At 40.5% G+C, this 24235-nt stretch overlaps 1 protein-coding gene across 5 annotated transcripts in view; it reads left to right on the top strand.

Annotated features, from left to right (window-relative positions):
- TSPAN33 (tetraspanin 33) overlaps positions 1–23442 on the top strand; it is a 48100-nt gene extending 24658 nt beyond the window's left edge. For 4 of the 5 annotated variants that reach the window (XM_075857550.1, XM_075857551.1, XM_075857552.1 and 1 more), the window contains 4 exons: positions 7416–7511; positions 7655–7783; positions 13554–13715; positions 21136–23442. In XM_075857550.1, coding sequence (XP_075713665.1) covers positions 7416–7511; positions 7655–7783; positions 13554–13715; positions 21136–21237 — 489 coding nt within the window. In that variant the 3' untranslated portion in view covers positions 21238–23442. Of the gene's footprint in view, positions 1–7415; positions 7512–7654; positions 7784–13553; positions 13716–21131 lie in introns of all 5 variants that reach the window. The other variant, XM_075857549.1, reaches the window with a different exon arrangement.
- The last annotated feature ends 793 nt before the right edge of the window (positions 23443–24235 follow it).

Genomic DNA, 24235 nt, shown 5'->3' with positions numbered 1-24235 from the left:
AAAGTGACCCCATTTTGGAAACTACACCCCTCAAGGAATTTATGTAGTTGTATAGTGAGCAGGTGTTTTGCTGAATTTATTGGAATTAGTCTGTGAAAATGAAAATCTACATTTCTTCTGAAGAAACATAGACATTTTAAATTTTTGCAAGGAATAAAGGAGAAAAAGCACCCCAACATTTGTAAAGAAATTTCTCCTGATTACGGTAATACCCCATATGTGGTCATAAACTTATGTCTGAATACACGACAGCCCTCAGAAGGGAAGGAGCGCCATTTGGCTTTTGGAGCTCAAATTTTGCTATAATGGTTTTTGGTACCATGTCGCATTTGCAACGCCCTGGAGGGACCACAACAGCGGAAACCCCCCAAAAGTGACATTCACTATCAGATAGAAACAGATAAAACAGACACGGCGCCACATAGTGCAAAATAAAAGCGATAAAACCAAGGGGAAAATGGAAATTAAATTTGCTCACCTAGGGTTGTGGACACCGGTTAAGATGTCACAAACGTATGAGAGCTGCTGCCAGATCCGTGCACAAACAAAGCAAGTTTGTTGTCAAGAGGTACTGCAAATTCAGCGGAGAAAAAAGGACCAAACGGCGCTGCTCAGAAAGGATGTCAGATGTAATGAATTGTAAATAAATAAATAATAAATTTATTAGGAATATAGTAGGCTACGCGTTTCGACGCCGGACCGGTGTCTTCATCAGGCCAATGCATACAGTGCGGTAGTTGCACCTTTATATACATGGAGGAAGTGACAATGAGTTGGCTAAAAATTAGAAAAAAACCGCCAACATAGGCGGGTCAGAGGTCAGACAGAACAATTGTACAAGCGTTTACCTGATGTTTACAAACATGTTAAGATTTACATAAAAACATAATGACATAATTGTTTTAAAGGATGCCTCTAAGGAAAAACCACAAATTGAACCTTTTATGAAGCATTTAACATTTCTAGGGAGAAATATGTATCTAAAGAACGGCTGGTGACACGCAGGGTTTGAACCGCAAACCAGTTCAACATGTGGGACATGAGCCGCACGATGGAACGCAGCAAGTAGGTAGGGCCGATTTGTGAACGAATAGGCTATGGAACGCAACAGGAACGCAACCAATGGGTCACGTGGGGCACAAAATGGACCGCAAACAGTTAGTCATCTGGGACATGGACCGCATATTGGGCCGCAAGAATACAAGGGCGATTGAACCGGAGTAAAGCACGTAAGTAAAATTTTTTTTATTCAAGTTGCTTAATAATAATGTGTGTCAGAAATTGCATTTCGGACCGTAATATTATAAAATCGATATGAATGTATGATTGTTAGGAATAAGAATAGATAATAGGATAAAAAGAGACGTATAATAAAATGATATGAAAAGAGGGGGGGGAGGGTGATGTGATGTAAAAAAAGCTTGAGGGTGTATGCGTACTAACATTGGATAGTCAAAACAAGGAAAACATGACAGGGACATAAAGCATTTTAATCTAAGGACGTTTCTGTAAGGTCATTCAGGCCGTTAGGGTGCAGGGTCTCCAATTTAAAAATCCAAAAATTCTCTCTCTGTTTAAGTTTTAAAAACCTATTAGGTATATCCACTGGGATCTGTTCGATCGGGGTAACAACTAAATCTTCAAATTTACAGTTATGTTTGAGGGCACAATGACGTGACACACTCTGTTTTAAAAATCCTTGCTTAACATTGGATCTGTGCTTGTTAATTCGGTTTCTTAACGTTTGGGTGGTACGACCTACATATTGCAGGTTACATGTACACTGCAGTAGGTACACCACATAAGTGCTGCCACAATCTAAGTGACTTTTGATAGGATAGTTTCTATTGGTTTTTAATGAATAAAATGTAATGAATAGTTTCTATCCTATCAAAAGTCACTTAGATTGTGGCAGCACTTATGTGGTGTACCTACTGCAGTGTACATGTAACCTGCAATATGTAGGTCGTACCACCCAAACGTTAAGAAACCGAATTAACAAGCACAGATCCAATGTTAAGCAAGGATTTTTAAAACAGAGTGTGTCACGTCATTGTGCCCTCAAACATAACTGTAAATTTGAAGATTTAGTTGTTACCCCGATCGAACAGATCCCAGTGGATATACCTAATAGGTTTTTAAAACGTAAACAGAGAGAGAATTTTTGGATTTTTAAATTGGAGACCCTGCACCCTAACGGCCTGAATGACCTTACAGAAACGTCCTTAGATTAAAATGCTTTATGTCCCTGTCATGTTTTCCTTGTTTTGACTATCCAATGTTAGTACGCATACACCCTCAAGCTTTTTTTACATCACATCACCCTCCCCCCCCCTCTTTTCATATCATTTTATTATACGTCTCTTTTTATCTTTTTATCCTATTATCTATTCTTATTCCTAACAATCATACATTCATATCGATTTTTATAATATTACGGTCCGAAATGCAATTTCTGACACACATTATTATTATTAAGCAACTTGAATAAAAATTTTTTTACTTACGTGCTTTACTCCGGTTCAATCGCCCTTGTATTCTTGCGGCCCAATATGCGGTCCATGTCCCAGATGACTAACTGTTTGCGGTCCATTTTGTGCCCCACGTGACCCATTGGTTGCGTTCCTGTTGCGTTCCATAGCCTATTCGTTCACAAATCGGCCCTACCTACTTGCTGCGTTCCATCGTGCGGCTCATGTCCCACATGTTGAACTGGTTTGCGGTTCAAACCCTGCGTGTCACCAGCCGTTCTTTAGATACATATTTCTCCCTAGAAATGTTAAATGCTTCATAAAAGGTTCAATTTGTGTTTTTTCCTTAGAGGCATCCTTTAAAACAATTATGTCATTATGTTTTTATGTAAATCTTAACATGTTTGTAAACATCAGGTAAACGCTTGTACAATTGTTCTGTCTGACCTCTGACCCGCCTATGTTGGCGTTTTTTTTCTAATTTTCAGCCAACTCATTGTCACTTCCTCCATGTATATAAAGGTGCAACTACCGCACTGTATGCATTGTCCTGATGAAGACGCCGGTCCGGCGTCGAAACGCGTAGCCTACTATAGTCCTAATAAATTTATTATTTATTTATTTACAATTCATTACATCTGACATCCTTTCTGAGCAGCGCCGTTTGGTCCTTTTTTCTCCGCTGAATTTGCAATTCACTATCAGAATCCAAGAGAGCAAATGCCTCTTCAGTGGTATATAACTTGCGTGCCATTTTTTTACGTATTTTTTTAAACACATTTTTGTAACAATTTTAATAAAAGTAACAAAGAAAAAGTCCACTAATCAATGGATCAATAAATTCATAAACCACCCTAACAATTAATCAATTAGTATCTAGAATTAATAGAACTGTAAAATATAGGAATAAAGTATTTTATCTAAATGTGTGTGTATATGTATATATTACGTATACATACACTACTGTTCAAAAGTTTAGGGTCACTCAGAAATTTCCTTATTTTTGCAAGAAAAGCACAGTTTTTTTCAATGAAGATAACATTAAATTAATCAGAAATACACTCTATACATTGTTAATGGGCTAAATGAATATTCTAGCTGCAAACGTCTGGTTTTTAATGCAATATCTACATAGGTGTATAGAGGCCCATTTCCAGCAACCATCACTCCAGTGTTCTAATGGTACATTGTGTTTGCTAACTGTGTTAGAAGGCTAATGGATGATTAGAAAACACTTGAAAACCCTTGTGCAATTATGTTAGCACCGCTGTAAACAGTTTTGCTGTTTAGAAGAGCTATAAAACTGACCTTCCTTTGAGCTAGTTGAGAATCTGGAGCATTACATTTGTGGGTTCGATGAAACTCTCAAAATGGCTAGAAAAAGAGAGATTTCATGTGAAACTCGACAGTCTATTCTTGTTCTTAGAAATGAATGCTATTCCATGCGAGAAATTGCCAAGAAACTGAAGATTTCCTACAACGGTGTGTACTACTCCCTTCAGAGGACAGCACAAACAGGCTCTAACCAGAGTAGAAAGAGAAGTGGGACGCCCCGCTGCACAACTGAGCAACAAGACAAGTACATTAGAGTCTCTAGTTTGAGAAATAGACGCCTCACAGGTCCTCAACTGGCAGCTTTTGAACGGTAGTGTGTATGTGTGTGTATATATATATATATATATATATATATATATATATATACATATGCACACACACAGTATATACATATATATACACTACCGTTCAAAAGTTTGGGGTCACCCAGACAATTTTGTGTTTTCCATGAAAACTCACACTTATATTTATCAAATGAGTTGCAAAATGACTAGAAAATATAGTCAAGACATTGACACGGTTAGAAATAATGATTTTTATTTCAAATAATAATTTTCTCCTTCAAACTTTGCTTTCGTCAAAGAATGCTCCATTTGCAGCAATTACAGCATTGCAGACCTTTGGCATTTTAGCTGTTAATTTGCTGAGATAATCGGGAGAAATTTCACCCCATGCTTCCAGAAGCCCCTCCCACAAGTTGGATTGGCTTGATGGGCACTTCTTGCGTACCATACGGTCAAGCTGCTCCCACAACAGCTCTATGGGGTTGAGATCTGGTGACTGCGCTAGCCACTTCATTACAGATAGAATACCAGCTGCCTGCTTCTTCCCTAAATAGTTCTTGCTTAATTTGGAGGTGTGCTTTGGGTCATTGTCCTGTTTTAGGATGAAATTGGCTCCAATCAAGCGCTGTGCACAGGGTATGGCATGGCGTTGCAAAATGGAGTGATAGCCTTCCTTATTCAAAATCCCTTTTACCTTGTACAAATTTCCCACTTTACCAGCACCAAAGCAACCCCAGACCATCACATTACCTCCACCATGCATGACAGATGGCGTCAGGCACTCTTCCAGCATCTTTTCAGTTGTTCTGCGTCTCACAAATGTTCTTCTGTGTGATCCAAACACCTCAAACTTTGATTCGTCTGTCCATAACACTTTTTCCAATCTTCCTCTGTCCAATGTCTGTGTGCTTTTGCCCATATTAATCTTTTCCTTTTATTAGCCAGTCTCAGATATGGCTTTTTCTTTGCCACTCTGCCCTGAAGGCCAGCATCCCGGAGTCGCCTCTTCACTGTGGATGTTGACACTGGCGTTTTGCGGGTACTATTTAATGAAGCTGCCAGTTGAGGACCTGTGAGGCGTCTATTTCTCAAACTAGAGACTCTAATGTACTTGTCTTGTTGCTCAGTTGTGCAGCGGGGCCTCCCACTTCTCTTTCTACTCTGGTTAGAGCCTGTTTGTGCTGTCCTCTGAAGGGAGTAGTACACACCGTTGTAGGAAATCTTCAGTTTCTTGGCAATTTCTCGCATGGAATAGCATTCATTTCTAAGAACAAGAATAGACTGTCGAGTTTCACATGAAATCTCTCTTTTTCTAGCCATTTTGAGAGTTTCATCGAACCCACAAATGTAATGCTCCAGATTCTCAACTAGCTCAAAGGAAGGTCAGTTTTATAGCTCCTCTAAACAGCAAAACTGTTTACAGCGGTGCTAACATAATTGCACAAGGGTTTTCAAGTGTTTTCTAATCATCCATTACCCTTCTAACACAGTTAGCAAACACAATGTACATTAGAACACTGGAGTGATGGTTGCTGGAAATGGGCCTCTATACACATACTTTTATATATGTTCTTAAATAGTGCACGTTAGTGACAAACATTCTGATAATTTATACAGTATATTTTGAATTTGCTTTATTTTATGTGTGTGTTAAGTTTCATTAACAATAATATTTTCTTTGTTTACCATCTCTTTGTGATACACATGCTCTGCTATACGGTCATGTAAAACACATTAAAATAAAATTCTGTTTAACACTTACAGACATGATAGCATTCTTATATGCTCAGTGTAAGTTAAAAAGTGTTTTCCCACAAATGACATATTTGTGAGCTTCAAAACCAAGAGCTCCTATGTGACCTGCTCTATTTTGTGAAAACCAAAGAATGATTCTCTTAAACCTAGGCCCCTTCTTCATCCATACAGTTTATCATGGATAAACACAGCTGTGGAGTAGATACACTCTGCACACAAAGAACAGATGTACAACATCCAATATACCTTCTGCGTCATTTAATGGGGTGTTTTGTGTACAAGAGAACATTTTTAGCTACAAAAGTATAGAGTTCTTGTCAACAAATTAATATTAAATGCTACACTAAAAAAGAGAAGTCATCTTTTAGGACACAATATCCAGAGGGTAGAACATTCAAAGTCAGACATGAGAGGAATGGACTGAATACTCATTTTAAGATATTTGAAATGTAATGTTTCTCTCGGTTCTTGACATTGGTATTTGGTTTAATTCACTTATGAGAATATAATAATATAGGTAAGTACTTACAACATCCATCCAGAACATTAAAACCACTGACAAGTAAAGTAAATTGATTATTTTGTTACAACGGCTAGCCTTCTGCTGGGAAACATTGTGTCCTGGCATTCATGTAGATGTTACTTTGACACGTATTACCTTCCTAAACATTGTTTCAGGCCAAGTGCGCTGCTTCATTGCAATGGTATTCCTTGATAGCAGTGGCCTCTTTCAGCTGTATTATGCCTACCAAACTGCAAAAATTGTTCAGGAATGGTTTTAGGTATATGAAAAAGCATTCAAGGTGTTGACTTGGCATCCAAATTCCCCAGATCTCAATCTGATCGAACATCTGTAGGATGTGCTGGTAAAAGTCTGATCCATGGAGGCCCCACCTCGCAATTTACAGGATTTAAAGGATCTTCTGCTAATTTCTTGGTGTCAGACACCACAGGAGACCTTCAGAGGCCTTCTGGAGTCCATGCCTGGACAGGTCAGAGAAGTTTTGGTGGTACGAGGGAGACCTACACAATATTGGGCAGGTGGTTTTAGTGTTGTGGCTGATTGTTGAATTTGAATTTAATTGTAGTTCGATAGTAAGCGTTAAATTTTTTTGGAAATCTCCCTCTAAATCTACTATTTATGGTTTATTTATAGCTATACTCTACATAAAAATTTAGCAACTTGCAAATTGTCCATAGCTTGCCAGAAAATAAATCCCCAGCATATTCTCTGTGCAGACACTAAACAAGCGGGGGATGCTGGGAGATGTGAGCTCAAGAGTTTGTATACTTATGAATGCCACTATAGGGAAGACGCCTTGAAGATATGCTATAAACAAGATCATTAATGAAACAGTTTATGTATATTATAGCAAGATCTAAAATGGTGTTCAAAAATGTTAATCTGTCATTCAAATATTCATGTTATTGTTTTTATTTGCATTTTAGCCTGTTTTTTTTAAATTAAAGTTAATATTCTTCGTTTATAGTGACTATGTAGAAGGCAAGTCCTATTAATATTGAAAATATTATGTCCTACTCGATTATAAATATGCTTGTTCTCTTAAAGGCTCGTGGGAAGGTCAGTGAAGTGATTAGTAATGCAATTGTACACTACAGGGATGATCTAGATCTACAAAATCTCATAGACTTTGGACAAAGAGAGGTCAGTGCATTCAACAAAACAAAAATGGTAGTCTATAATATTCCCCTTGTACATGTTTCAGGTTCAGTCCTGTTATATAGTACAATGCAATGCACTACAAAACAAATTTAGTGATCTTGTCTCATGTTTTTCTTCTCATTCAGTTTAACTGTTGTGGGGGAATCTCCTATAAAGACTGGTCCCAGAACATATACTTCAACTGTTCCTCAGAAAACCCAAGTCAAGAACGCTGCTCCGTACCCTTCTCTTGCTGCCTATATAGTGAAGATAAGGTAGGCGTTTCCACCATGAGAAATTTTGGACCACTGACAGATGGAAATCTCTTTCTAATCTGTTGAAAATTCATACCGAGTACATGATTTACATATACACCTTTTCTGGGATACTTTCCCACTTTTTCTTAAACTGTCTCCATAGACCCCTATACAGGGGTGAACCTAGCCCCTCTGCTGCCTGAGGCGAACTATAAAAAGAGGCCCCCCCCCACCATATCTATCCGAGTTTTCTCATTACTAGCTTTACACAACAAACACGCAATATATAAAAAAATTTAAATAGGAAAACATTTGTTGTTTATTTGCTAAAGTGCCGTTTGAGGCATAGAAAAGATTTAAAGAATTCTACTTACTGTATTACTTTAGTATCATAGATCAACAACGCAGCATTAACACTGAAAATGGTTTAACATCTTCTATGCCCCCTTTTTATTACCTAATTGACTTATGATTTTTAACTGAGTTCAGTGGCCCGGCGTGGACGGCATGATGCAGTGACTTCATCGTGCTGGGCAGTTGACGTCATCAGCGTGCTCCCGATCTCTTGCAGGCCTCGACCTAAACCAGGCTGTGGCCTACAAGAGTAGATTAATTGGACTACTTCGATCTACTTTTTAAATGGTGAAAGAGGATTGTATGGGGGAGTTTTGATTTCAATAAAAAATAAAATTCTTATGTCTGTTTTTTTTAATACTTTATTATGGCCTTAGGGTTGCTGTCTGATTGACAGCGTTTAATTACTAAGGCTGGGGCTTAGCATTAGCCAGTAACAAGGCTATCACTAACCCCTATTATTGCCCCGGTTCCCACTGCCGTCAGGGATACCGGGAAGAGCCGAGTATGATCCAGTACCTGACCATCTCAAACGACGTTTAGGCAGCGGGGCGGCCGCAGGCTGATATTATCAGGCTGCGAAGGGACAAAAATCGTGTCCCTTCCCACCCTGGTAATGCTAGGCTGCAGCTGCTTTATTGTATCTGGCTAGTTATGAAAAATAGGGGGGACCCCACGTCATTTTTTAAAGATAAATAATTGAAAAAAATGACGTGAGATCCCCTCGATTTTTCATAACCAGCCAGATACAATAAAGCAGCAGCAGCCTAGCATTACCAGGGTGGGAAGGGCCATGGTTTTTGGCCCTTCCTAGCCTGATAGTACCAGCCTGCGTCCACCCCAGTACCCTTCACTTCAGATAGTCGGGTACTGGATCGTACCCAGCTCTTCCCGGTACTCCTGGTGGCGGTGGGTACCTGGGTAATAATAGGGGGTTAGTGCTAGCCTTTTTACTGGCTAACATTAAGCCCCTTCTTCGTAATGGACGCTCTCAATCAGACAACTGCCATTACGAAGGTGGTAAAGAAGTATTCAGAAACAGAGACAAAAAAAAAAAGTTTTATTGAAATAACAACTCTTCCACACAATCCACTTTAACCATTCTATTGCAAAAAAGCTTAAATCAGCGAAGTAGTCCAATGAATCTACTACGTAGTCCAAATGTTCCAGCGGAACCTGCAAAACAAAAATTAGCAGTAAGAAAAATAAAGATGGCTGCCCCCACAGAAGTACAAACATATGAATAGTTACTTTAGGGAACATTAAAATAATTAGAAAAAATAGGCCCATAAAGTAAAACTTCAATAAACTATCAAATAAAAAATAAATAAATAATTCTAACACCTTTCCTTTAAAGAGAACCTTTCACCTGCCCATACGTGTGCAGAATGTAATGGGCCGGGCTGCACAAACCCTGGGGCACTTTAAATTTTTTCATAGCCTCCTCTGTTATTTAGAGATCGGTGCCGTAATATTTGGCGGCCAATATTTAAATAACCCCCTGAACTGTCAATGGGGCGGTAATTGGCAAGGGGGTGTGTAACATGGCTGTGACACTGTCCAATCACCTATGGACAGTGTCACAGCAAGAGCTGGAGAGAGGAGAGCGTGTGCGCGCAGCTCCGCCGCCACAACAGAACAGAAGAGGAGAAGAAAAGTGTGAATTCTTCTGTTCCATGGCATCGGAGCTGTGCATGCACACATGCTCTCACTCTTTAGCTCTCGGCAGACAAGGACGACAAGACTGATCTCTCGCGAGAGATCATACAGTCTTGTACTTGCCTGCCGAGAGCTGAAGAGTGAGAGCATGTGCACGCACACCCTCTCTATCTCCTGCTGTTGACACTGTCCGTAGCTGATTGGACAGTGTCACAGCGATGTTACACGCCCCCTTGCCAATTACCGCCCCATTGACCGTTCAGGGGCTTATTTACATATGGGACGCCAAATATTACGGCACCGATATCTAAATAACGAAGGAGGCTAGGAAAAAAATGTAAAGTGCCCCAGAGTTTGTGCAGCCCTCCCTATTACATGCTGCACTCAGCTGCACATGTATGGGCAGGTGATGGGTTCTCTTTAAAGTGTAACAACATTTTATAACAACTTTTGACATGTCAGAAGTTTTGATCAGTGGGGTCCGAGCACGGAGACCCCCACTAGTCGCTAAAATGAAGCAGCAGAAGTGTTTGGGTGAGCGGTGTGCTGCTTTGATTCTGCTTGGCTTTCTTTGGAGCAGTGTACCGCTCACTTGGCCGCAAGTCGATCATAAATGAAGCGGCACAGCGCTCACCCGTTTTATCGATCGGTGGGGGTCTCAGTTCTCATGATAAAAGTTTAGTTATAGTTTAAAGGCTATGTACACCTTTAAAAACTTTTTTTTTTTATATATATAAAGATATCTATCAATGTGATTGGTGCAAGTTTTAATTACTTTTTATTGAAAATTATTTTAACTTTTTGAGATACAGCTGCTTTGTATCCTGTATACAGAGCTGTTGTATCTAGTGCTGAGACCTAAATCCATTAGGTCGCCTATTATCAATCACATCTAAGTTATGAACTTAGATGTGATCGGTAACAGCTCGATCATGCCCCTACTAATTTAAAAGGTGTCGGCCGACGCTGGGGGGCCGGGAGTATACTGCAAGGGGGCGGGGGTCTGGGCATTTTACTGACAGCAGAGGGCTCTATAGGTGGGGAATAATCCCCCCCCCCATAGAGCCCCCACTAGTTACTATACTGAAAGGTTAGGGGGGGGTCTGAGCATCCGACTGACTGCTCTAAAGGGGGGCAGAATACTCCCCCCTATAGAGCCCTCTGCAGTAAGTCAGACGCTCAGTCCACCCCTCCCCTGCACCCGCCTATCCTTCCATTATAGTAACGTGAGGGCTCTATGGGGTGGCCCTTCATACGGCACGTCAGGTAAGTAAAATAAGGCATGCCCCCTCCCCCCGGTCCAGTCCGTCCCTGGTTCAAAATGCTGCCACCCATTTTCGGCTAGGTGGCGCCGCCTGAGGCTGTTGGCTCACCTCGCCTCATGGCAGGTGCGGCACTGCCCCATAATGTCCTTTTAACATCTGCCGGACAGGTATAAGTCGGTATACGCAGCCTGCTGTGCTTTTCTATAAATTGCCACCACCAAAAAACATGTGGTATACATATTTTCTTTTTACATGGAGTCTAATGTATATGGTTGCAAACGACGACATTTATGTTGGTGCATATGTCGGGAAATTTTCTTGCCGTATGCGACGAACGTAAGCCAGCGTTCACTGCCCATGCTCATCGTTTACTGTTGTACAATCAATAAAACAATTCTCTTTTAGATGATTTTCGTTCCATTCTTGAATGTGCTGCGTGTGCAGTTGCTGTACAACAAACATTGCATATTGTGTGCAAAGAGAAGAAAAAAGTCAGGACAGGATCATTAAATCTTCATCAAAACTTTTAACTTTGTGACGATCATGTTAAGAATATTCAAAGATTTCCTAGATCCCAGATGTCTTGCTTGCAACTATTTTATAAAGCCTTATTCAGACGATGTAAAACTCGTCAGGGTTTAATCAGGGAAAACTGCCAATTTTTACATCATAGTTCAATCAGAATAGTGTCAGTGTGTTCAGTTTGTCAGTTTTCTCCTGTCCGTGTATCATCAGGGCTCATCAGTTTTTCATGTCAGTGAAAAACGAATGCTGCTCTGGCAGTACTTTCTGCTTTCTTTTAAGCATCTGCAACCCATCAGTGAAAAACTGACTGCATTCAGGTGTCATCGGTGTGCTGGGAGTTTTTTTTTTTTGCGCTGACCCATTGAGTTAAATTGGCGAGTCTAGTGCAGGAATTAGACCAAACTAGTGCATGCTGCGATTTTCTCTGCACGGACCACTCAGACGGCACACGGACGTGAACATAGTTTCTCTGAATAAGACCTAAGGCTAGCCTTGGCCACATGTGCAAATGTATGTAAACTTGTAGTTCAATGGTTACCAATTTCTAGTCTTAGTACTGTAATGACGTGGGGTAGGGAAACGGACAAGTGAGCCCTAGTCTACCCGCCACTCTGTCCCTGCCTACTTGCAACGACCCGCCCTAGGCGACGGGGTACAACTGGGCGGCGGTCCCTGCGCTCAGTAAGTGCACGACAAACATACAAGGGAATACAAGCAAGGGAAAGGGGCAGTTGCCCACGGCAACACCGTGAGCAACCAGAGTGGTGAACGAGCCGAGTCAAGCCAGGAGTGTGCGAGGTACCAAACGAAGAGCAGAAGAGTAGTCAGTAAGCCAGGGTCTGTATGGAGCAGGATCAAAATAGAAGGAGCTGTAGCTGGGCCAGGAAACCACACGAAAAGAATCACAAGCACCGAGGGACAGGAAGGGCAGGCTTAAATAGACCGAGGGCGGGAGCTAGCTGAGTCTGGCCAGGTTGCGATAGGCTCTCCCACTCCTAAGCCTGCCAGCCTGAGTGGTGGAAGCTGGAGTCCGTCTCAGGGATGTAGATTCAGGTGCTGACTGATTAATTATGGGAGTTAACCCCGAAGCTGTGCCTGGCAGATCCTTTACAAGTACCTTCAGGAAAGTTATAGTGTCATTTAAAGGGGTTATCTGGGATTTTAAAATTGATGGCCATCAATATTAGATCGGGGAGGGTCCAACTCTCGGCACATTCATAGCGGCTGTTCAAGGTATTGCAGCATTGTCTCATTGAAGTGAATGGGACAATGCTGCAATAACTTGCACAGCCACTACTGATGTAACTGTGCGTGCAAGTACAAACACAAATTTAATCCATGTGAACAATTAAGAGGCTGCAGCCCCCTCAAACAGCTGCCGAGAGTCAGACTCCTACCGATCTACTATTGATGGCCTATCTTAAGGATAGGCCATCAATTTTAAAGTCCCGGATAACCCCTTTAATACATAATGCAGACAACGTCTTGATCATCTCTTATTACTATCAAGCTATCGTTTGAGAGCACTACACACTTCTAGATGTGAGAAGCAATAAATAAGACTTTCAAATACAGAACCCAGCTAGATTCTTACTGTGCACAAGGAGGACATCATTGGCCTGTTAATATCAGGGACATTATGTAAATACCCATATATAAATATAGCAGAAGAAAATTTGCAGCACTCCAACATGAAAAAAATGGTGGTTTATTCAATCCAAACTAACAGCAACGTTTCAATCCTACAATAGGATCTTTATCAAGGCTTGATAAAGATCCTATTGTAGGATTGAAACGTTGCTGTTAGTTTGGATTGAATAAACCACCATTTTTTTCATGTTGGAGTGCTGCAAATTTTCTTCTGCTATATATCATTATACGTCCTAGGATCGGGACGTTTTGCTGGGCACCTGGTCGATTATTCATTAGTGAGTGCTGCTGTCTTCTTGTGTGCCATATATAAATATATATATATTCTTTTTTAGGCTGTGGTGAATACTATGTGTGGGTACGGCATGCAGACTCTCGACTATTTAGAGGCAGGAGAGTTTATACACACTAATGGCTGCATTGACAAACTGGTTAACTGGCTGCATAGTAACCTTTTCTTGCTTGGAGGGGTTGCGCTAGGTCTGGCTATCCCACAGGTAACATTATATTACAATTATATTTAAGACCTTGTACTTATATGCTCTGCTGTTATGATTGTGTATTAAAAATAACTTGATATAATGATTTCTTGGCATCACAATGCACATTTTGCCTCTATGTAAGATAATTCATACCATGAAATATTTGTACTTAGAAATGTCAGATTCGGTGACCATACAAGAATTAAATGAGATTTAAATTATTTGTTGATGTATTTAATATTTGCTAAAAAAAAATTGTTCAGAAAGCGACTGCAGGAGTTAAGAATATTATATCCAGCCTTAAACTGGCCATAGATATAAACATCTCCCAACAATCTCTTTTACAATTGTGTGGGAAACATAAAATATAGACAACCTACTTATATATACTCATTAGGGTATGTTCACACGCAGTAGCAAAATACATCTGAAATTACGGAGCTGTTTTCACTTGAAAACAGCTCCTGATTTGAAGAAGTTTTTTAACAACTCGCGTTTTTCGCTGCGTATTTTACGGACGTTATTGGAGCTGTTTTTCAATGGAGTCAATGAATAACGGCTCCAAAAACGTCCCAAGAAGTGACATGCACTTCTTTGACGTGGGCGTCTTTTTACGCGCTGTCTTTTGACAGTGACGCGTAAAATGACACCTCGTGGGAACAGAACATCGTAAAACCCATTGAAAGCAATGGGCAGATGTTTGTAGGCGTAATGGGGCAGTTTTTTCAGGTGTAATTTGAGGCGTAAAACGCCCAAATTACGTCTGAAAATAGTGCATGTGAACGTATCCTTAGAAGTTCTGTGCCATTTATTCACATTGTGAAATTATGCCCACTGGTTAGCAAAGCCTCTCTGTCCCCCGACAGCATACCGCTCCCAGACAGAAAATTGCCAGAGATGAAGGGTCATGGGAAGCGACCATCAGCAACCTACATTGGAACACACTGCGCATGCGCTAGTCAATTGGATGTCCAAGAACAGATGAAAGTATTCGGTCATCTGACTACCAAGCTTTCATCTACGCTTGTGCAGGTCCTGGACATCCACGAAACTAGTGCTTGCACGGTGTGTTTCAATGGATGTTGCTGATGTACAAGTTGCATCATATGACCTTACATCAACTGCCATTTTCTGTACGGGGGCGGTGTGCTGTTGAGGTAGAAAGGATTTGCTAACCAAGGGGCATGGCTTCACAGTGTTAATAAGCCGGGCAGAACTTCTAATGAGGATATATAAGTAAGTTGGCTATATTCATCTTTCTCAAACATTGTAAAGATTTTACATAAAGTGGCCAACCCATTTAATGATCATTCGATCAACAACCATTTTCTGCATATGTCCAAATTAACAGCAGATTTCCTGCACTGAACTAAAGCATCATTCCACCCATTAGTAAGTTGGGTCAGATCAGTGAAGTCTCTTAAATACGTTCTCTACCAACTGTACTGTTATGTTTGCTGTAGTGTTCTGACTGATGGAGCTGGTTTCATAGATGTTATCAACATCATTAACAGTAATATCAATATGAGAGACTAGACATGGACCGCTCATCCTATATATTCTATGATCAATCGCAGCTAGGCAAAATTTATAAACATGAACATGAGGTTCTTTGTTAACATTTTGATCAACGTGTATGCAAGCCCACTTGCCACTTCACGGCGACCTCTTTAAAGTGGGTCCCTACTCTATCAGTTGCGGCACCGTGTGGCGGTCACCGCCACTGCAGCAATGCTCCTGCAGAAGGGAGCAAGCCAGAGGCCCAAAAGCATCCATGCCATCAGGCCATGCCAAGCCTCCCTGGCTCTGGGCCTTGTCCCCCCACAAGTGCAGCACCACAGCAACAGACACCACCCCACAGTAGCACAACGTATGAACAGCTGGAATAAGCTCACCTTACCATGCACTCCCAGTGGACAACCAGGAGTACAAGCAAGAGCAGAAACACTTATTAGGTCATTCCTAAAAGTGTGGAGTGCTGGTACCAAGTAAAACAAAAGAAATGAGGGGGATACACTATATAATATCAATATGAGAGACTAGACATGGACCGCACATCCACTATATACTATGATCAATCGCGGCTAGGCAAAATTTATAAACATGAACATGAGGTTCTTTGTTAACATTTTGATCAAGTTGTATGCAATCCCACTTGCCACTTCACGGCGGCCATGTCTAGTCTCTCATATTGATATCATTAACAGTAATAAAACAGTTTGAACCATTGATCATTTTAAGATTGGTCTGAGCTGGCCATTTACACGCACATGTGAATCATGACAGTCTCTGTACAGTGCTGCAGAATTTGTTGCCACTATATTAACATGACAGTCTCTGTACAGTGCTGTGAAATTTGTTGGCACTATATTAACATGACAGTCTCTGTACAGTGCTGTGAAATTTGGTGGCACTATATTAACATGACAGTCTCTGTACAGTGCTGCGGGATTTGTTGGCATTATATTAACATGACAGTCTCTGTACAGTGCTGCGGAATTTGTTGGCACTATATTAACATGACCGTCTCTGTACAGTGCTGAGGAATTTGTTGGCACTATATTAACATGACCGTCTCTGTACAGTGCTGCGGAATTTGTTGGCACTATATTAACATGACCGTCTCTGTACAGTGCTGCGGAATTTGTTGGCATTACACCGTGTTCCAAATTATGCACATTGGATTTAAGCGTCATAAATATTTAATTATTAGTTTTTCAATTAAACTCCTGGATGGTATTGTGTCTTAGGGCTCTTTGGATCATTGTAATCAATCTCGGACACCTGTGATAATTAGTTTGCCAGGTGTGCCCAATCAAAGGAAAACTACTTAAGAAGGACGTTCCATATTATTAAGCAGGCCATAGGTTTCAAGCAATATGGGAAAGAAAAAGGATCTCTCTGCTGCCGAAAAGCGTGAAATAGTGCAATACCTTGGAGAAGGTATGAAAACATTGGCTATTTAAAGAAAACTTAAGCGTGATCATCGCACTGTGAAAAGATTTGTGGCTGAATCAGAGCACAGACGGGTTCGTTCAGATAAAGGCATAATGTGGAAGGTTTCTGCCAGACAAATTAATAGGATTAGGACAGCAGCTGCTAAAATGCCATTGCAAAGCAGCAAACAGGTATTTGAAGCCACTGGTGCCTCTGGAGTCCTGCGAACCTCAAGGTGTAGGATCCTCCAGAGGTTTGCAAGTGTGCATAAAGCTATTATTCGGACACCCCTAAACAATGCTCACAAGCAGAAACGGTTGCAGTGGGCTCAGAAATACATGAAGACTAATTTTCAAACCGTGTTTACTGATGAGTGCCGTGCAACCCTGGATGGTCCAGATGGATGGAGTAGTGGATGGTTGGTGAATGGCCACCATGTCCCAACAAGGCTGTGACGTCAGCAAGGAGGTGGCGGAGTCATGTTTTGGGCTGGAATCATAAGGAGAGAGCTGGTAGGCCCCTTTAGAGTCCCTGATGGTGTGAAAATGACCTCTGCAAAGTACGTAGAGTTTATGAATGACCACTTTCTTCCGTAGTACAAAAAGAAGAACTGTGCCTTCCATAGCAAAATTATCTTCATGCATGACAATGCACCATCTCATGCTGCAAAGAATACCTCTGTGTCATTGGCTGCTATGGGCATAAAAGCAGAGAAACTCATGGTGTGGCCCCCATGTTCCCCTGACCTCAACCCTATTGAGAACCTTTGGAGCATCCTCAAGCAAAATATCTATGAGGGTGGGAGGCAGTTCACATCAAAACAGAAGCTCTGGGAGGCTATTCTGACATCCTGCAAAGATATTCAAGCAGAAACTGTCCAAATACTCACAAATTCAATGGATGCAAGAATTGTGGAGGTGATATCAAAGAAGGGGTCCTATGTTAACATGTAACTTGGCCTGTTAAGTTTTTTTTCATTGAAAGAGCTTTTGCTTTCTGTAAATATGACCTCCTGATGCTGCAAATTCAACAAATTACCATTTTAGTTCTCTTTACAACCTTTAAAATGTTTTGATCTCTGTTGTGCATAATAATTTGAAACAGTGCATCTTGAGTTTTTTACTTCTAAAAAACAATCTGTTATCGTTAGGAGATTTGTTCAATAAAATTTGCATTATATTCAAACGGTTGATGACTTGAAGATTATACTGACTGTCATTTGCATCGACTATTTAGGAAAATCAGCGAAAAATAACATTTGCATAATAATTTGGAACGCGGTGTATATTAACATGACAGTCTCTGTACAGTGCTGTGGAATTTGTTGCCACTATATTAACATGACAGTCTCTGTACAGTGCTGCAGAATTTGTTGCCACTATATTAACATGACAGTCTCTGTACAGTGCTGCGGAATTTGTTGGCACTATATTCGCAACAGGAAATACATAAATAGTAGCCTACAATTACAAAATGTCTTGGGCCAGTTGTTTTAGCATGAGCAGAACACAACAGATGAAATTTATGAGCACCGGTCTGGCGTCCACAGCCAGATTATAGCCAGACATTGCATGTAACGTTTTTCTGTCCAGCAAAGGTAGACATCCGGTGTTAAAAGACATGCAACTGATGCCAGAAACAATCCCATAGGAAAGGATATGATCTGTTCTGGCATCAGTTTCCCTCTGGCGTTTCTGTACCACACCGGAAGCAATCTATGATGAATCGCTGGACATATGTTTCGGGGCCTTAAAACTTTGCACCAAAAACCACAACATAGGTCACACAGACAGTTTGTAGTTTTTGTTGCCAAAACAAAAACCGCCAGAAACAGAAATGTGTGTATGTATATATGTATGTATGTACATTGAAAATGCCTTCATTGAGAAGGAGAAACAATGTGAATAAATCCACTTTATTTTTGAGTGCTTCTTCCTCTCTGCTTGATTTGTATCAAGCAGATTTCTCAAGCTTGAGAAAGGCTCTAGAGAACAGAGCTGAAACGTTGCACAGGGGGCAATAAAAGTACCCTTTTTTCACATTTATTGCGGAGTGCTGCCTATTTTTTGAATATTATATATATATATACATGCAAAGAACTACATTCTTTCTTACTGACTAACCGCAAAACTTACCACTGCATTTTTAGTTACAAACACACTTCAATTATAAATCATTAAGCGTCTGTTCACATGGTGAGGTCAAAACACATTTTTTTGGCCGCAATTATCTTTAAATCGCACAAAGTGCTGTGGTTTTGCCACGATTTTGCAATAAACCGCAATTTGACTTCACCATGTGAATAGCCTGTGCGTTAATCCAACCAAAAGGAGATACCAAAAAGTATAACACAACCTTTTAGTGTGTCCCTTAAAGAGGACCTGTCAGCAGGTCATATAAGTTGAACTGGTAAACTGACCTGAATAGCACTCTCTCCCTGATTCCAGCTCTGTCTTTTTTTTCCCTCCTGAAACAACTGCTCTAGAGACTGTTGTTTTGGCTCTGTATATTCTAATTTGCTGTAGTTAGCCAATGGGGTGAAGCTAGCTTCCCTGCCTCTGATGCTGACCAATCAGCGCAAGGCAGCTTAAGGGTAGTTCACGCTCTGTTGGCTAACTACAGCAAAATAGCATAGAAGGATACAACGCAACAGTGGGCTATATCTCTGGAACAGTGGAGTCCAGGAAAAAAAGAAAAACGGTGCTGAAATCAGAGAGACAGCACTATTCAGGTCAGTAAACCAGTTTATCTTATATGTTATCTCTTTAACTCCTTTGTGACCGCCCACTGTCTTTTGACGTAAGGCGGTGCAGGTGCTTAGTCTACAGAGACGTCTTTTGGCGTCGCTGTGGATCAGGCTGATGAGCGCTCATGTGAGCGCTCATCCTCTAAGCAGGAGCTGTAACTAACAGCTCCTGATCTTAGAGCAGCCTCCTGAAAACATTCGGACCCCAGCTGTTTAACCCCTTGATTGCCGCGGTCCGTGATCAAAGGGATTTCCCCTCTTTGATCGCATCACCGGGATTCAGGTGATGCGATCAAACACCAAGGAATCCCTCTGCAGTCAGCCCTGGGGACCTACAAAGGACCCCAGGGCTGTCTGTTCCGTTTGCCTGCTGTTCGGGCACACTATGTGCTGCCCGATCAGCAGCCTGTGTCATATAGGGACACAGTGTAATGTATTAGCATACAGGAGTATGCGAATACATTAAAAGTAAAAAATAAAGTTATCCCTTGATGGGATTAAAAAAAAAAGTAACAAAGAAATAAATAAATAAAAAAAGTCCCAAAAAAAGTCATTATTTTGCATAAAATACATTTTATAGCCCCTACACTAAATAAAAACAAAAAACCTACACATATTAGGTATCTACACAACCGTAATAACCTGAAGAATTAATCGAATGGGTTACTTAGCGTAAAACGTGAACGGGATAAAAAATAAACAAGAAAAACAATGTCGAGAATCGCTTTTTCCTATATTCACACCGTAAAAAAAAAAAATTCTACCCCCCAAACTGTGGGGAAAAAAAATACTATTCCTCTCACATAAAACAAGGCCTCATACGGCCCCGTCAATGAAAAAATAAAAAAGTTATGGCTGCTGAAGGGCAGAGAGGCAAAAACAGAAAAATGTAGCTGGTCTTTTCAGGCCTGGTCATTAATGGGTTAAGACCCTTTTTTTAATTGCCCAATCTAAAAGCGCAACATGGTTAATGATAAAGTATAAAACTATTATTTATCATTGATTTAAAGATCTTGCATCTATAAAAAAATAATTGCTATCATCTGTGAAGTTGTATAATGTAAATTTTCATCTGACTTTTCATTATAAACAAACTTGCATGTAAATATTTTAAAAACCCATTTATATGTTTGTTCCAATTTAGCTGCAGTCCATATAAGGCTGGGTTCACACACACTATTTACGGACGTAATTCGGGCGTTTTAGCCTCGAATTCCGTCAGAAAATGCGCCTCAAAAGCGTCGGCAAACATTTGAATGGGTCTTACGATGTTCTGTTCCGACGGTCATTTTTTTTACGCCCCGCTGTCAAAAGGCGGGGCGTAAAAAAGACGCCCGCGTCAAAGAATTGCCTGTCACTTCTTCAGACGTAAATGGAGCCGTTTTCCATTGACTCCATGGAAAAACAGCTCCATTTACGTCCGTAATGGACGCAGCGAAAAGCGCCTCAACATGCCATTACGGCTGAAATTACGGACGCTGCCGCGTGAACATACCCTAAAGGTTCAAGGGGTTAAAAGAAAAGTGACAACCACTGACTGCTAGGTGGTATATTGCATACATTTATAAATCTATAATGCTCATATATAGTACAGTTATAGTATTGAAATTTGATTTATTTTATTTACTAGAGGTACAATATTGCAGTATGTAAGGTCATTGGTGAACCTTAATCTCATGCATCACTTAAAGATGAAACACTTTGAAATACTCTTGGTAATTCTTGTTTGTTCTTTCTTTTCTTTTGAGAAAGCTGGTTGGAATTCTCCTTTCTCAGGTTCTGATTAACCAGATAAAAGACCAAATCAAACTCCTAAGATATAACCTACAGCATCGGTCAGACCCTTGGTACTGACAAAAGGATAGGCGTTTGCGCCCAACACTGCTCTGAACAGCAGCAATGCAGTTGGCAAGGAAAACCACACAGGAACCTGAACACAGTGTGATGATGCAGCAGAACGCAACAGTGCAGAAAGGAAGAAGCAATCCGTCTGGGTCAGAACCGTAGTGTCGATTGTTGAATTTCATTGTTAGCGATTTGAAGGACTAAAATTAACCCTTGAAGCTGAGCCTGAGCCTATGTACTGTTACAATGATCACATTGCCTAGATTACATATTTAACAGAGCTTTATTCTTGGATTAGTTATAGTGTATTTCTGATACTGGTATATGCATTTCTGAAATGACATTGTATTAAATCTATACTGATGATTGCCTTAAAACTCTATATACACCATTCTCCTAGGGACAACATTCAATGGGTGCTGCTCTCCGGTGAAAGGTGGTGAATGACCACATATTTCAAAGAAACTTAAAATTAAGATATGTGAGAAATGTAGGTTATCCCACTTAAATGCACAGTTCCCTTTCTGTGGATTCTAGCAGGTTACATATGAACCTTTGTTGAATTGAGTATGAATATGAATATGGTGAAGTAACTTTTTTCACACTTACTACTCTGTCCATTTAACACACGTGCACCCAGTCTGTGAAGTTGGGGTGCCACCATTTTCGGAGCAGTTCCTAACTAAATTAGCCATACACAGGTCAGGAGATTCAGTGACGATTGTACATATTCAATGGATTAGAATTATTGTGAGTAAAATAACAAACACTTCATAAGTTATGTGTTTTACTTCAACAAGAAATTGTTTTTCTTGTGAGTGTTGATTGTTTCATCTTTTCTATCAGATATGGTTTTATTATTGTTTCTTGAATGTTAAATTATTATTGCGATGTGTATAATAATCTAAGATTATAGTAAAATCTTCATTGAATCTTCTCAAAAGTGTCTCATAATGGACATCAGGGACCACAGATTTTTATCTACACCAGACATCTTTAGAGATCATACAAGCAGGAGAAAAGTAGAATGTATTCTGAAGACTATAACTTCAAGGTAATCACATTGTCAGCTAAGTAAATATTTTTTATCGCATAGAGCTATGATTGATAAAAGTGTATGCCTTTTTCTAGAGTTTGACTACAAAATATGATTTTCCAATGTTAGTGTAAATGCACTGTATCACTCACTTTACTTGACAGGTTAAGCAGTCAAATTCTGCGTTTAAAGGAACCAAAAAGCCCTGCGCTGAAAACCTTTGAATTGCAGCATTGGTGAAATTATCAGGTCGGTGAATACAAGACTGATACAAATAAATATTTGGTGAGATAAGATGAATGTAAATTGTTGGTAAGGTATTGTAGATTACTATGATGATTATTATATTGTTGCATATTTTAATATAAAAATATATGTACAAACAATTAAATGTGAATGGAGGCAACTGGAGAAATATTGCTACATGCTAGATATAGTACAATGACTATCTGTGTCTTGTCTCACTGATGTGGTAATAAAGCCGAAAATGGACTATAGACATTAGATTTTTGTCTGCAAATCCACCATCAACCTAATGTCTATAGTGGTATCCCCTAACGTCTCTTACCAGGATGTGACAGTCACGCCTGCAGAGTATTGACGTTTCTAGGCCCCCCACCTACAATGTAACATTTAAATGGAGGTGTTTTCTTATGAGGCAGTAGGGTCTTTGGGCCCTCTCAGGCACCAGGGCCTCTATACCCCCTAAAGTTATGCTCCTGCACTCTTGCATTTTCAGGTTTTGAGTGGGGCTTGACTTTAATACAGACCAATATACCATTGCTCTATTCGACACTAGAATTGAGGATTTCTAGTGTCAGATGTGCCTCTCTGTGTTTAGCTGATATCCATCATTGTAACTTGGCATTTTCTAATCGAATGCTTCTTGAAGAATGTGCTTGTCCAGAGGGACTACAAAATAAACAGATCATTTCAACTAAAGGGCTTCACTCACAAAGCTATCTTTTTATGTCCTGTGTATAAGAATAAACTGTATTTTTGTATGTGTTACAAGAAAAAATGACTAATTCTCTTATGCTCTCAAAGCTATGTTTGCAATTTGGAACAGTACTGTTTAAATATTCATTCTATTTGGACTGTATGTAATACTTGGAGAAGAATGTATTGTACAAACATATATACTGGAGGATGAAATATAGTACAATGTGATGTAGTAACATCTGTCTCACTGGTATACTTTGACGCATTAGGGCCTTTTTCACACTGCGTTGTGAGTCTTCCATCGGTGGTATACATTGGAAGGACTCCTGACATATACTGGAAGGCTGCAATGTATACCACTTTGTAGGCATATATGGACAAGGATGCCAGGAGCTTTATAATGGCAGAGTCCCTGGCCAGAGCATCAAATGCACTCTGGCTGGGGACTCCCGACTTAAACGTTAAACGCATCCATAGGGCTCATTACACTGGCGGAAGACAGTTACATTAGCAGCTTCCCCAGGGCCAGAGTCCCTGGTCAGAGTGCATTCCCGCAGGCAGCATAGGTAAACTACCTGGTAGAGGAGCCAGATATATAGAGGTGCCGTGGCTCTCCACTTCTCTCACCCCGCATCCTTTGTCGACGGACGCTAGCGGCTGGAGTCCCCAGGCTGCAGGTGAGAAGAAGAGAACTTCGGCACCTCCACAAACCCAGCTACTGTTCCGGGTACTTCAGCTATGCTAGAGGAGCAGAGGGAGGGAGTACACTAGCAAAGGAGATGGCACAGCAAGCTGCCCGCTCCAGAGAGTCGGACAGCACCACTCCGCACTGAGAAGCTCTAGTGATAACTGTTCATAATGGGCAGTGACTTCAATGGAGCTTCCAGATGCTTACATTTAATGAAGGCCTGATATGTTTTTTTACTGGATGCTTCTGGATAGATTAGCATACTTGACTACTCTATTCTATCCATCAAAAAACGGTATACCCGAGCACTCTTTTGGCTGCTGTCAGTATAATGGAGACAT

The sequence above is a fragment of the Rhinoderma darwinii genome, chromosome 3 (genome assembly GCF_050947455.1).
Source record: "Rhinoderma darwinii isolate aRhiDar2 chromosome 3, aRhiDar2.hap1, whole genome shotgun sequence".
NCBI lineage: Eukaryota > Metazoa > Chordata > Amphibia > Anura > Rhinodermatidae > Rhinoderma > Rhinoderma darwinii.
The sequence above is the reverse complement of the archived record's forward strand: the minus strand, read 5'-3'. Positions and strand labels throughout refer to the sequence as shown.